Here is a 12,500-nt window from a genome sequence, read left to right on the forward strand (position 1 = left end):
TTGCAAAAAAAAACACTAGCCAGTTGCCATGTGTTGCATGTTAACCTTCAATATTTTCCGCCAGAGAGATGGAACGGTTCCCTGCAAGCCTGGTGTTTTAAGCTTGCTGAATACTTTCAATCATGGAATAAATCAACGAGCCTCGCAATTGTGGTAAAGATGTTAAATAATAAAATGGCACTAGACGAAAGAAGTGATGGATTTTGTCAATGAAGACTAAGGGATATTCGGAAAAAAAAAATTTAAGTCCTCCTAACAAGAGTTTATGACTTGTGAAGTTCAACTACCATTTGGAGCACCCTGGGTTGTTTTTTCAGACTATCCTTGCCTCATCATTTCATTAACATTATTGATCTCTTTAAAACCTTTAGAAAAAGCTTCGATTTCTTGCTTGACAGACGATGACAGACGATACTGTGCCAAAAGATCCAAGTATTCCTTCTTGTTTGACTCTGTCACTGCAATGTGACCACCACCAGGCTTCAATTCCACTAACTGCAAAATTCAAATGATCAACGAGAGTTGATTTTTGTTTATTTATTTATTTTTGGGGCTGCACTTCAATGTTTACTGATTACCGCCATTTTTATCTAAGCGTGGACACATGACGGGAAAACATGTTCTTTGAAGTTTGAGTTTGGCAGCCGTTACGCAAACAGTTGAAACTTTTGTGCGCCATTGCTTGAAAGTATTTGAAGCATACTCTATCAGAATAGGGTCAATTTCTTAAAACGTCTTCAAAGTCCTGTGACTTGCCGCCATTCTAAAACTTGCATGAACATCTCTCGTATGATTGAACACAAAACTTGTCATGTTTGCAGCCAATTAGAGCATGTTCTCGTGTCACGTGTCCACGCTTAGATAAAAACGACGGTAATTTGCCAAGAAGGACTATGTTCCATGACACTGTTGGTAAAACAATAAATTATGATATTACCAAGGTCTTTTCTGAAGTTATGGCCCAAGTTTTCCTACTTATATTTACGGGCAGAGCAATTGGGTCATAAAATTAACTAACAGGAAAAAGCTACCACTTTAAAATTGTGCCAATAATTTATTATTGAAAAAACATCAACTTACCTTCTCCAGATGCCCATGCTGATTGTACACCTCTTCAGCAAACACAAGTCCCAGGTCTTCAGGGTCTGTCTCCTCAATGTACTTTATTTTGCTCCGATAAAGGTCTTTATCGTCACTCTCAAAATACTGTTAATTATCAAATAAGAAGGCTTAAATTAGCGAGGACATCACAATAGGTCACAATTTATTTTCCTGCGTATACAGCAGCCACAAATTTACTGCTGGTTGATTGTTGCAACAAAATTCATCATTGTCATCACCAGCAACTTTACATATATTTAGTCTTAGGTTATGTTATTCAATGCTGCAGAACCCCCCACCCCACAAGAACTGAATTTCATAATCTTAACCCACCAAATCTCTAGGTTCTTAAATTCTTACCCTATAGCAGACGCGAAGACCAAGAAGTTGGGCAAGGAATGATCTGCTAAAACGAGCTTTTACATTTTGTCTCCTGGCTGAACCCAAAGCAGACTCGTACAAACATTTTCCAACGATTTTTCCAGCAAACTCGTAAAATTTCAACTTCATTTTACCAGGTCTTCTGGGATTTGGATGAACCTAAATCGAAAAAGAGAAATCCTTGCTTATTAACAGTAAAAAATGGTTAGTTTTTATCTGCAAAAATTCACAAGGTTCTTTTTATTTTATTTTATTTTACATACAATATTTATTTCAACATTTGCTCTAAGAGCACAGTGTGCTCATGGAGAGAGCTTACGCTGTTTACAGTAAATAAAAACACATGTCACGGTCAGAGGAAAAAAAAGGTCAACAAAATCAGTCAGACAAAAAATTAATGACTGAACATACTGATATAAACTAACATTTACTTGAAAATCAACATTGGGAACATCACCAACTGAGCCACCGGTGCTCGGATAAAGGACTATAAACCGTAGGCCCTGTCTCACAACCCTTCAATGTTCATAATCCTGTGGGACGTAAAAGAACCCGCACACTTGTCGCTAAGAGTAGGGCATGTACAACTGTAGTTCCCAGTGTTGTGGTTTGTCTTCTGTTGCTGGTGTATCACGGTTGGGAGGGTAAAAAAAAGGGGCCAAAAAATAATTATTGGCGCAAGCTGTTGTAGCGCTCTGTCAGCTTGACTGGCAAAGTTAAATAAAAAAATAAAAAAAATAAAAACATCATTTATAAACCAATCGACAATTTTTTGTCTGACGCACAATGCCATCTATTTCCTCACATGTATGCAGCGGAGGCAAATAGCTTTTGGCGCAGGGCAGCAAAACTTGGGCAGCACACAAAATAATGCTTAGTATCTTCAACAGGTGCATCACAAAGAGCGCAAGCAGGGGAAAAACAGCAATTTTTATAGAAAATATGATGGTTTAAGACACTAAAATTCAATCTTAAATGAGTATGAAAGATTGGAGACTGTTGATCCCCAATGTGAAATAAATAATTATGAGATGGATAACAAATGATTAAACAAGCCATGCTTGAAGATGCCTAGGGAGGATGACATGCGTAACTCCACAGGAAGACTGTTCCATGTTTGACCAGGGACGGCAAAGCCGGAGGGGCTGGGGGGACTTGAGCCTCCCCAATTTCAAGCAAAAAATAAAAATAAGTAAAACATCTGTCAGTTTACGGTTGATCCACATTTATTTTTAAAATCTCGTTAAGAATGCTGAAAGTAGCATTTCTGAGCTTCAAGATTTCAAAATTTTCTGACTGAGAGTTCTCCCAGAAGCCCCTACAAGTTAGCATCTCTGGTGCTTGCTTGCCCCCTCCCCTCCCCCCAATGCAAAATACCCTCTGGCCACCCCTGTTGACTTGATGAAAAAAACAAACACGCTATATAACACATCACATAAGTGTTGCGGAACAGAGCCCAGGTTTCATGGTCCTTTTCTGAGAAGGAAAAATAGCTTGGGTTTCTGAAGATCTGAAGATGTCATAACAAAGGCACTACCTTTTCTTTGGTGTGGGTTTGATATTTCTAGTGTCTCACCACGCTACACTTAAAGCCATCTCTCCAATTGGGTGCTAAGGAAATTTATCAATGCAAATGTCACAACTGCCCCCTGGTTTCTTTAAGTACAGCAGAAATTGTCTGTGCTTAGTTTGCCTATCAAGTAAACTAGGAGTAAGTTATTTTGATGTTTTGATGATCCATTTTATAACTTTACAGGATAAATACATACATATGGTATAATCATAAGTTTGAGACTGTTTGCACTCACCAAGGCTTGAGGATCATCTGCATTAAATCGTGTGAAGAAACCGTTTTCATGAGCAAACAACGCCTTGCATAACAATTCAAACCATTCGCGACGCAGACCACCCCAGTCAACACCTGGAAAAAGAATTGACACTCATAACACTTGGATTTTACATTTCCTAACCCAAAGAGTTAGTTAACTAACCTAATTCATCTTTGAAGATTATTGTAAAAAGTCGCAACCAATCACTGGAATATAACGACTTGACTGTAGCCTGGTATGACTGAAAAACAAACAAACAAACAAACAAACAAACAAAAAAAGAAACAAATATAAAAGTCAACTGTAAACTCTTCCAATCCAAGTCAACGGGCCAGTTTGGAGTTATCCCAACTTCAGTGACGAGTGCAGTGTTACTTAAATTATGCATATTTATACAAATAATCTTAGGATCTCAAGCATGTGTGCAACTTGGAATTAGCAGGTATGGGCGATGTTTTGGAAGTTCAAACAGTAAAACAAGCCTTTTGGCAACTCCAGTGTGAAAAATTTCAAAACATCCTGATTGCACGATTCAGTAAAAATGAGAAACTACTATTCAGCTACGAAAACTTTCCTCCATCTTTGAGTCTCCTTTTTTTCCTATTATTGGTTACATTATATTTTAAACTGCATGTCCTTTTTAATAGAATAGCAAAGCTATTACCAGCCATTTTTGCTCTGATTTGTATCCCTTAATGGTATGAACATGGTTGCCACAGTAATTTACCTCTATTGGGACTATGCATTAAAATGGCACAGCTTTTGTGCAATCACTAATTTTGATGAGTGCACTACTTCTTATTCCAGCTTGATAAAAATGTAAACTCACACTCTCTAAGAGCTTTTGCCGATTAATCTTTAACTGCACTTCGCCTGATTTTCGACCATGGAATGCCACTAGTTCACGATAAAAGAAATCCTTTTTATCGTTAAAACTCTCTGATCCACCTGAGAAAGAGAAAACAAGGATTGCACTAAATTGAAAGTTATTCAAGATTATTTCAATCGAAAATGGCAATGTGGACAAAGGGTATGATTAACCTGTGATACTTCATGTGTACAACTGCTTTTCTTATGTAATTGCTAAGTTTTAATTGTTTTTGTGGTGAGGCAGATAGATGTTACATAACAAAACATTGGGATGCTTGTTGAATCTCTTTGTGGTATACACATGCAGTTGACACAATCTCATCAAGTGGTGCCCTTCGCAAATATTTCCCGAAAACTGCAGGAGGGGGGAGGGGTAGGGATTAGCAGGGCCAAACGAGAGAAACAGGGACATGATTAATTGATTTGGTTCTTGTTACATTCTCCAAATATTAATTTTGTTAGTTGGTCTAAAATGGCATTTTTAATGAACCTGGCTTATTTCAAATTTCCTATAAGACTTTCCATTAGTTTTTGTTTAGCAATTTTAATCTCCCCTTCTCTGCAAATGCTGAGCACTGTGCATGATCAGTCCTTTGACCACCGAAAAGGTAAAACCCAGATAATGAAGGAAGAAGATTACAATGTTACCTTGGTGAATACTTTTTAAAAAAAGATCTTTTACTCACCTATTTTACTTAGAAGAAGTCTTGAGAATGTGGCCACCAACACATTTCTTTCTTTGCACATAAAAGTAACTGGGGGCTGTGAGCCATCATCCACAGTGAAAGCTGGATGTTCTATGCTGTGGTCAGGGGGGTGCAATGTTATCTATGAGAAGGGGTTAAGAGATAGATTATGAACTAAACTGTGTTGGTAAAAGAAAGATTCACTCTGAAATATGAACTGCTAGCTAGTAATTGACCTATAAGAATCTTGTGTTGCATAGTTTGAGACTGGATTTGCCCCCAATGAGTAAATATCCCAGGATGCCATGGTTTGTCGTTGACTCTTAATAATGATTCAACTGCACAACCAAATCACACCAGGCAGCCCAAAACCATCTGGGAAAGGAAAGCTACAAAATATTAAGTGCAATATATACCTTAGTTGTAGGCTTAACACGAAATCCATACAGTCTGTGAGGGATAATTCTCATGTAAAATTCTTTGATGGACAATTGCTGAAAAGGAAAAGATTACATTTCGAGTATGCATGGCATATGTATTGCATATTGTTATGCATGTGATGGTAAGTATCGCATAGGCCATCACCTCAACTCAGCTCAGCTTTCTGGGCCCCGAGAATTTAGGAATTATGCCATTGCCCCCTGGGAGTGAGACTTAACAGGTTTTATTCTGTTTCAGACCAGATGATTTTTCAAGTCAACTGGGGGGCATCCTATGATGTTTGAGGTGTCAATGGATTAAAACCATAACTTAGAGGATAATTTGAAAGTCTGAGTGCATAGTGTTATTACCCTTTTACACCAAATCAGCGCAGCATCCTGCATAGGCTTCTAGAATTTTGTCTTGCAATATTTAATCATTCTGCCTAACCAACCTGTCAGTGAAGCTAATCCACACAAACACATTTTCAAATGTTTACCTTTCTAGAAATGTAGCAGTAGACTTTACTTGACTTTTTCAAGCTACCTCCATCAGATGTATTGTTAAAATCAATTGATGGTTGAATTATGTGCGCTTGTGATCCATTAGATTCATTGGTATGGCTTGATTCACTACTAGTCAAAAGGTGTGCCTCATACCAGACATTCCAACATTGCTTCTTTATGTTCTTATCAACCTGTTCAGCATCTTTTGCTACCAAGCAAACAAATGACAAGACTGAAATCAGGAATCAGGCTAAAGGTGGCCTATACTCTGGCCATTTAGGTTCTCAATGGTATATATATATATTGCAGAGCTCGAAACTGTGACTAATACAGTTGCTTACAAGTCACACTAATTTTCACATTCACTCTTTCAAAATTAAGGACAGTGCCTACTAATTCAAAGATATTTTTGTGCAGTTTACTGAATATGCGGGAAAAGCAGATCTTAACAAGTGTTATTGAAATTCAAAAAGAACATTGGGGGTAGCCACGCATTTTTCGAAGATAATTAATCAACTGTTACAACATTTGTAAAACGCTTTAAAATACAAAGTAATGTATGGCATTCTTTTCCAAATTGAAGCTTAATTATCCCTGAAAAATGCATGGTTACCCCCAATTTTCATTTTGGACACCAAGAGCACTTGCTAAGTTCTGCTTTCTCTGCATAGTTTTGAACCACGCAAAAATAACTCTGTATTAATAAGCACCACCCATAGGAAATCCAAGTCTTTTGAGATGCGCAGAATGTATGAGCAATAACAATAGTAGGCACTGTCCTTAAAGGGCTAGAAAATGCCACTTCACCGCTACATGTACTTCTGTTAAATTCAATAAAGATGTGAAACAATTATCGTTTCTCATCGTGAATTTTCTTTCTATCTGAAGACACGACGCACAATATTGTTGAATAATTTAGCTTGCGTAGCTGGCAGTATTGTTGTCAACAAGCAGCAAAGTTGGACAAAGAATGGCAAGGGCTGGCCCTCCCCATTCAACGCTCGTCAATTTGCCTCTTGCGCCAACAATAGACGAATAGACAGACGAAATAAATAGTTTTATAATCTTTTACATATAGCCTGCAAATAGTCGTATAGTTTTTTTTTATTCATACTTACATTGTAAAATAGTCGTGCAATTCAGCCTTTCGGCTGCTAGATGATATTTTTAATAAACCTATCGATCTATCTATCTATCCAATACCGCCAGCTACACAGACTACGGTAAGTATAATTTAGATGCGATGTTATGTGCACAACGCTATTCCCTTGATGATCACCCACCATTTTTCAGTGGTTTCTACATGAGTACAACCACTTTGCAACTCAAATTTGGGAAATTGTGCCTAAATTTATGTATCTTTTTACATAATTGCGACCGGACTTTTTTAAATTTATTGTAATGAAATAAATGTTACATCTGTAATCCTGGTAAATGAAATAACCAGATGAAAATGTTGCCTGAACCTAGATTTATGGCCAAGTCTTAAGAGTCTCCTATAACTTCTGTGGTAGAGCATCCAAATAGGCCACAGGTTCAACTGCAACAGAACTGTTAGCATGTTTTTGAGTACCAGTATCCTCAAGTCACCAGTAAAAAATTATTCTCTTCAGTCCTTGATGGTGTTTTCCAGATTTACATTAATATTTTTTGAAAAAAGGCCATTATCAAGACCAAACCTTTTTGACTGAAGCATTCTTGCATTACATAATCCTTGCTGGAGTTTTTTTTCCTTGGCAAGTCAGGAAATAAGGCTAAAGGCATTTGACTATCACAAAATTTGTTTGACAGCCAATATGTGAAGGGGTCTGACCAGTGCAAGTTAGGAATTGAAGTTATTTTATCATTATGGGGTAATAAAATTTGTTGAGACTATTTTTCTTAAACAGTTAACAGTAGGGTACATTTTGTGTCTGAAAAGTTGAAAAAACTAGGGAAAAAATAGCAGAGAGTCAAATACTTACAATTTAGTGAAATGACAGTGAACTGTCCCTGACTGAGAGGAACACCATTGTACTTGACCACCGCATTAAAACAACCTTCTAAATCTATCTTGATATGAAGAACATTGTTCTTGTCATTGACATCTGGGAGGATCACAAGTTCAGGGTCTATCTTTTCAGTGCTTCCAATCTGACAAAAGTTTACATATTCACACAATAAAAGGGCGGGAAAAAAGAAGAAATGGAGGTAGCCCTAAAGAACAACTCACCTCAAATGCTTTTCCTCCTTAATTTTTATCTCCCCACCTACAGCCAAGAAATGTCCCCACTTCCCCAAGTGATTTTACTTTTATTCTCACTGCTTTTTTGCAAAAAGTCTAGGAAGTTGTTTTTGACACCAGCAGGAGAACAGAACCATGCTTCTCACTAAGAAGCTCAGTCATGAAACAAATGACTACCGAGTCTGACTGTTTTGGTGTTTATCACTTATAATTTGGGTACTCTGTGTTTTCACAAACATAATGGCCTATAGTAATCAAGTAAGAAGGAATGCGCATTTTAAATTCAAAGGAGACATGATGCAGGTAACTAAATTCAAACATGAAAGAATAAAACAAACAATAATCTGCATCTCCTCAGACTATAGTACTGTGTTAAGGACAGTGCCTACTATTGTTATTTGCGCATAAGTTCAGCACATCTCGAGATACTGGGATTTTCTATGGGTGATGCTTACTAATACAGGGATATTTTTGCGGGGTTTAAAATTATGCAGAGAAAGTAGATCTTAGTAAGTACTCTTAGTGTCCAAAAAGAAAATTGGGGGCAACCATTCATTTTTCAGAGCTAATTAAGCTTCAATTTGAGAAAGAACCCCATACATGGCTTAATTTGTATTTTAAAGCTTTTTACAAAATAATATTGTTCATGGATTATCTTTGAAAAATGCATGGTTATCCCCATTTTTCGTTTTTGATTTCAATAACACTTGTTAAGATTTACATTTCCCGAATAATCATAAACCGGGCAAAAATACCTTTGAATTAGTAGGCACTGTCCTGAACCCTGGTAATTTTTTTGTGCCATTGACCACTTTTGATATGTTAAAATTCAGTCCAAAACCAACAGACATCATCTCGAGGCTCTGGGGAATAAATCTAAGGATTTGTATGAGTTTATTCCCCCGCGCCTCGAGATGATGCCATTTGTTTAGGACTGAATTTTAATATATCGGAATTGGTCTATTTAATGACACTGAATAAGTGTTGAATATCAAATCCACATGCTCAGCTCCTAATAAGTGTTGAATGTTAAATGAGTCGTCATGGGAAAAAGATTAATTTCCTTTGTACCTCAGTGACTTCAACACTGTATGATTTAACGTCTTGAACTGAGAGTGGCAGGATGTTGCCAAATTTGTCTCGTGCCTCAACAGTGAGTGGTGTGTAGGTATCCTGTTGGACCTCTAACAGTGATCCACCTTCCAAAATTACACACTTTGAAGGATCAATGGATCCTACAATTTAAAGGGGAAAGATGGAAAAGTCAGAAACACTTTCGGTTTTTTCTCCTGTCCGATAAGAATCAGATATATCCTGGAATACGCTGTGTATTTCACTCCCAGCTTAGCACTTAGTAATACACAAAATTACATTCTACAGCTAACTGGCAAATTTTGTACTGTTTTTATTAGTAAGAGGGACATATTCATCACTTTACCACCACCAATGTCCTCTAAAAATATACTAGTATTAGGATTAATTTTCTTTATCAACTTTATCACGAAAACATGGTAAAGATTTTTGCATATATATTATTTCTTGAAACCAAGATCAAAACATCCCAAAAAATATAAAGAGCACTATTAAACTTGTCACTTGTTTTCCTATAATAACATTGCTTAATCACATGCAAATTTAAAATAACCAGTTACTATAAGTCACTTTTGAACATTTTTGCCCATAATTATTCCTTAGCTTATTTTGAACACCTTTTTTGGAATGTTTATTCTCACCAGGTAAAAATGTTTTTGTGAATGGACTCTTTCTAATTGGCACGCCTCTGGCAAGAATAGAAATTCTGTAGGTACCAGCTTCTCTCACAGTAAAAGAAACTTTCAATGCATTCCTTTTTGTCCAACTGTGGCCTCCATATTCACGTGATGAAGCAACAAGAGTGCCATTGTGCATGATTTCAATAAAGATGTAATCATCAGGTGATACCGGATAAGGAGCAAGATTCATTCTGTAAAACTAAGGAAAGTATTCATCGATGATGGAATTAAGGCATACTAGCGCTTTAGATCTTAATAAGATCTTCTTTAACTTCTAAGATCTTAGTAAAAATCTTGTAAGATCTTAAGAGGATCAAACCATATCAAGAATTTCAAATTAAATGAATTGTTGAAGTCATGACCTCTAAATGCGAGCGTCCGAATCACCTTTTCAAAGCTACAAGTCAAAGCAAATTTTGCCTTAATTTCGCTATTTTATTTTGTTCCTCCGTTTCCCAATCCAAAGCGCTAAAAAAACGTGTCTGTGTTTTGCCATACTCAGTTACAGTGAAAAGGTATATAGCACGTTTTCAAAATAGTATTAAAAAAATGTGAAGTGTTTGTACAAAAATCGCTCTCAGAGAAAAAATATTTTGAAATAAATTCACAGACACGTTTTTGTTGTTTATATGTTAACCTAGCCACTGTCAAAATTTGGGGGCAATTGGACATTAACCCTTTAAGCCCCGAGGGGTTCCCCATTGACAAGTAAAATCGTCTGGCGTTAGACAGAGTAAAATCTATAAGTGCCATTTGGCACTATCGGGGCTGAAAGGGTTAATTCCCTGTGAGTTTTAGCTCTTTAAAGTGTCCGCTTTGAATGAAAAAATTGATTCAAGAAAACAGCCCTAAAACTGTCAATCAGACGGGTAATTTTTACTTCCGGCCAAAATGTAAAACGGCCATTTCTCTGCCAATATTTAATCTTTTTGAATAATAATTTCTTTTTTACATTAGAGATCCCATTTCGATCATTACTTTAATTAATTAACCGAGAATTCCAAATTTGAAGAAAATTGCCGATCTGCAGCCCCCCCAGCTACAGAAATTATGTAATTTTTCAGGCAAAATGCTCTTGATTCAGGCAACGACACTCTGGAGAAAACATTATAAAATAATGCTGTTGGCGTGATTTCCAAAAGTCATAAGTAAAGTTTCTAGTTAGTTCCTTTTTATACGATTAGATACCCGAAAGTGGTTTCTTCCTTGATTTGTAAATTTGAATAATATCGTGTAAAATGTAAAGTGTATTGTTTCGCTGACATCTGCTGCAGTTTGCGCCTAATTTTCGCTCTAATTTCGCGGACAGCAGGAATGACACCAGAGCTTTTGAAGGTCGCATCCATTTTGGCCGTCATTCCCGCAACCTCGTGCTCAGCGGAACATTCGTTCAGCGGACTCCGGCGGTTGAAGACTTACATTTGTCACACCATGGGGCAGCATAGACTCAATAGCCTCGCTATCATCTGTATTGAGCGCGCCTTTGGAAATCAGTATGGACAAGATGATTGATATTTTTGGAAAACGCCATGGAAGGAAGAACTTTTTCTTTTAATATGTTTTAAATTACGTTGAGACTGTTGATAGAATTGAGTATGCAAGCTCTCAATTAAACTGTTTTTCCAATGATAGCAGTTTCATTAGATGCGAAAATGGTGAACGTTTGCAATTGCATCCCGATTTCAAACCTCACACTTTGAGGTGCGTAATTTTTTTCGGGCAAGAAAGTCACCGCTCCCCCAAGTCCGAAGGTGCCCGTATGCCTATGACTCTCACACATGATCTGTGGGGTGCCCCTTGAATTTGCAGGGGCTTTCATCTGTCGCCTGTCGCTTTGCGTTCTAGCAATCATTGTGGATGAGTCTCAGAGCTTTTGTGAGCTTCATTGCCAATGAGTTTAAAGGATGTTAAAGGCAAGATTCTCAGTGACAAGAAGAAATAGCTAAACAGAGGAAATAAATGACCATTAACCCTTGCATACCCGAGACTGACAGTTACAGACATTTTACTCTGGCTAGTGCTAGATGATTTTACTCACTGATTGGGGGCGCTCTAGGTGTAAATGGGTAGTTTAACCGAAAAATATGCAGGAGATAATTTATAATGTAATTTTGTCCTAGGTAGAAGGAGTGACATACGCACAACAGAAGATACAAAGACGTGATACTGTTGCCCTTGAAACAACTCACTTACACCTGACCAATAAATGTAGTACCTTAAGAATGAACGACATTGATTCTCCAACAACATATGGATCTTTCCACTCCCACGTGACTGACGTAAACTTAGGTTCCATGGTTAAACCAAACACATACTGAAAGATTGAGGTTTGGTGCTGTCTGCTCTTATTTTGTAAGCGAGAAATTCCAGTCCAAACAAACGCTACGCCCAGTACAAACGTAAGTGTATAGAACACTATTTTGCCTGCAACAGAGGATGCAAATTGCACATTTTTATACTTACACTTAAAAGGAAGGTAGCCAACACAGTACATGTAGCTTGCAATTCAGCATCACTGATACCATGACAAGTTTCTTTGTGAACTTCCCATAATGACAAAGTTTATAAAACTTACAATAATTTGAGATGGGTTTTGGGACAGCTTACGGTTTTTTTCCTGCAAGAATACTAGCATGTCTGACCATGCGCAGAACCAGTGTTTCCACAAACACATCATCATCAGCTTTTATTAAAGAATCAGACCCTGCCTC

General features: G+C 37.2%; 1 protein-coding gene across 3 annotated transcripts in view; it reads right to left on the reverse strand.

The window, feature by feature from the left end:
* The window catches only part of LOC137979100 (apoptosis-resistant E3 ubiquitin protein ligase 1-like), a 20,304-nt gene that overhangs the window by 5,535 nt on the left and 2,269 nt on the right, over positions 1-12,500 (reverse strand). For 2 of the 3 annotated variants that reach the window (XM_068826277.1, XM_068826278.1), the window contains exons 3-15: positions 12,005-12,213; positions 9,751-9,988; positions 9,089-9,252; positions 7,758-7,926; positions 5,787-6,001; positions 5,284-5,361; positions 4,868-5,009; positions 4,141-4,259; positions 3,474-3,552; positions 3,291-3,403; positions 1,462-1,641; positions 1,081-1,206; positions 366-495 (exon numbers count right to left, since the gene is read on the reverse strand). In XM_068826277.1, coding sequence (XP_068682378.1) covers positions 366-495; positions 1,081-1,206; positions 1,462-1,641; positions 3,291-3,403; positions 3,474-3,552; positions 4,141-4,259; positions 4,868-5,009; positions 5,284-5,361; positions 5,787-6,001; positions 7,758-7,926; positions 9,089-9,252; positions 9,751-9,988; positions 12,005-12,213 — 1,962 coding nt within the window. The remainder of the gene's footprint in view (positions 1-365; positions 496-1,080; positions 1,207-1,461; positions 1,642-3,290; positions 3,404-3,473; positions 3,553-4,140; positions 4,260-4,867; positions 5,010-5,283; positions 5,362-5,786; positions 6,002-7,757; positions 7,927-9,088; positions 9,253-9,750; positions 9,989-12,004; positions 12,214-12,500) is intronic. The other variant, XM_068826279.1, reaches the window with a different exon arrangement.

Source organism: Montipora foliosa, chromosome 12 (genome assembly GCF_036669935.1).
Source record: "Montipora foliosa isolate CH-2021 chromosome 12, ASM3666993v2, whole genome shotgun sequence".
In the NCBI taxonomy this organism is placed as follows: Eukaryota; Metazoa; Cnidaria; class Anthozoa; order Scleractinia; family Acroporidae; genus Montipora; species Montipora foliosa.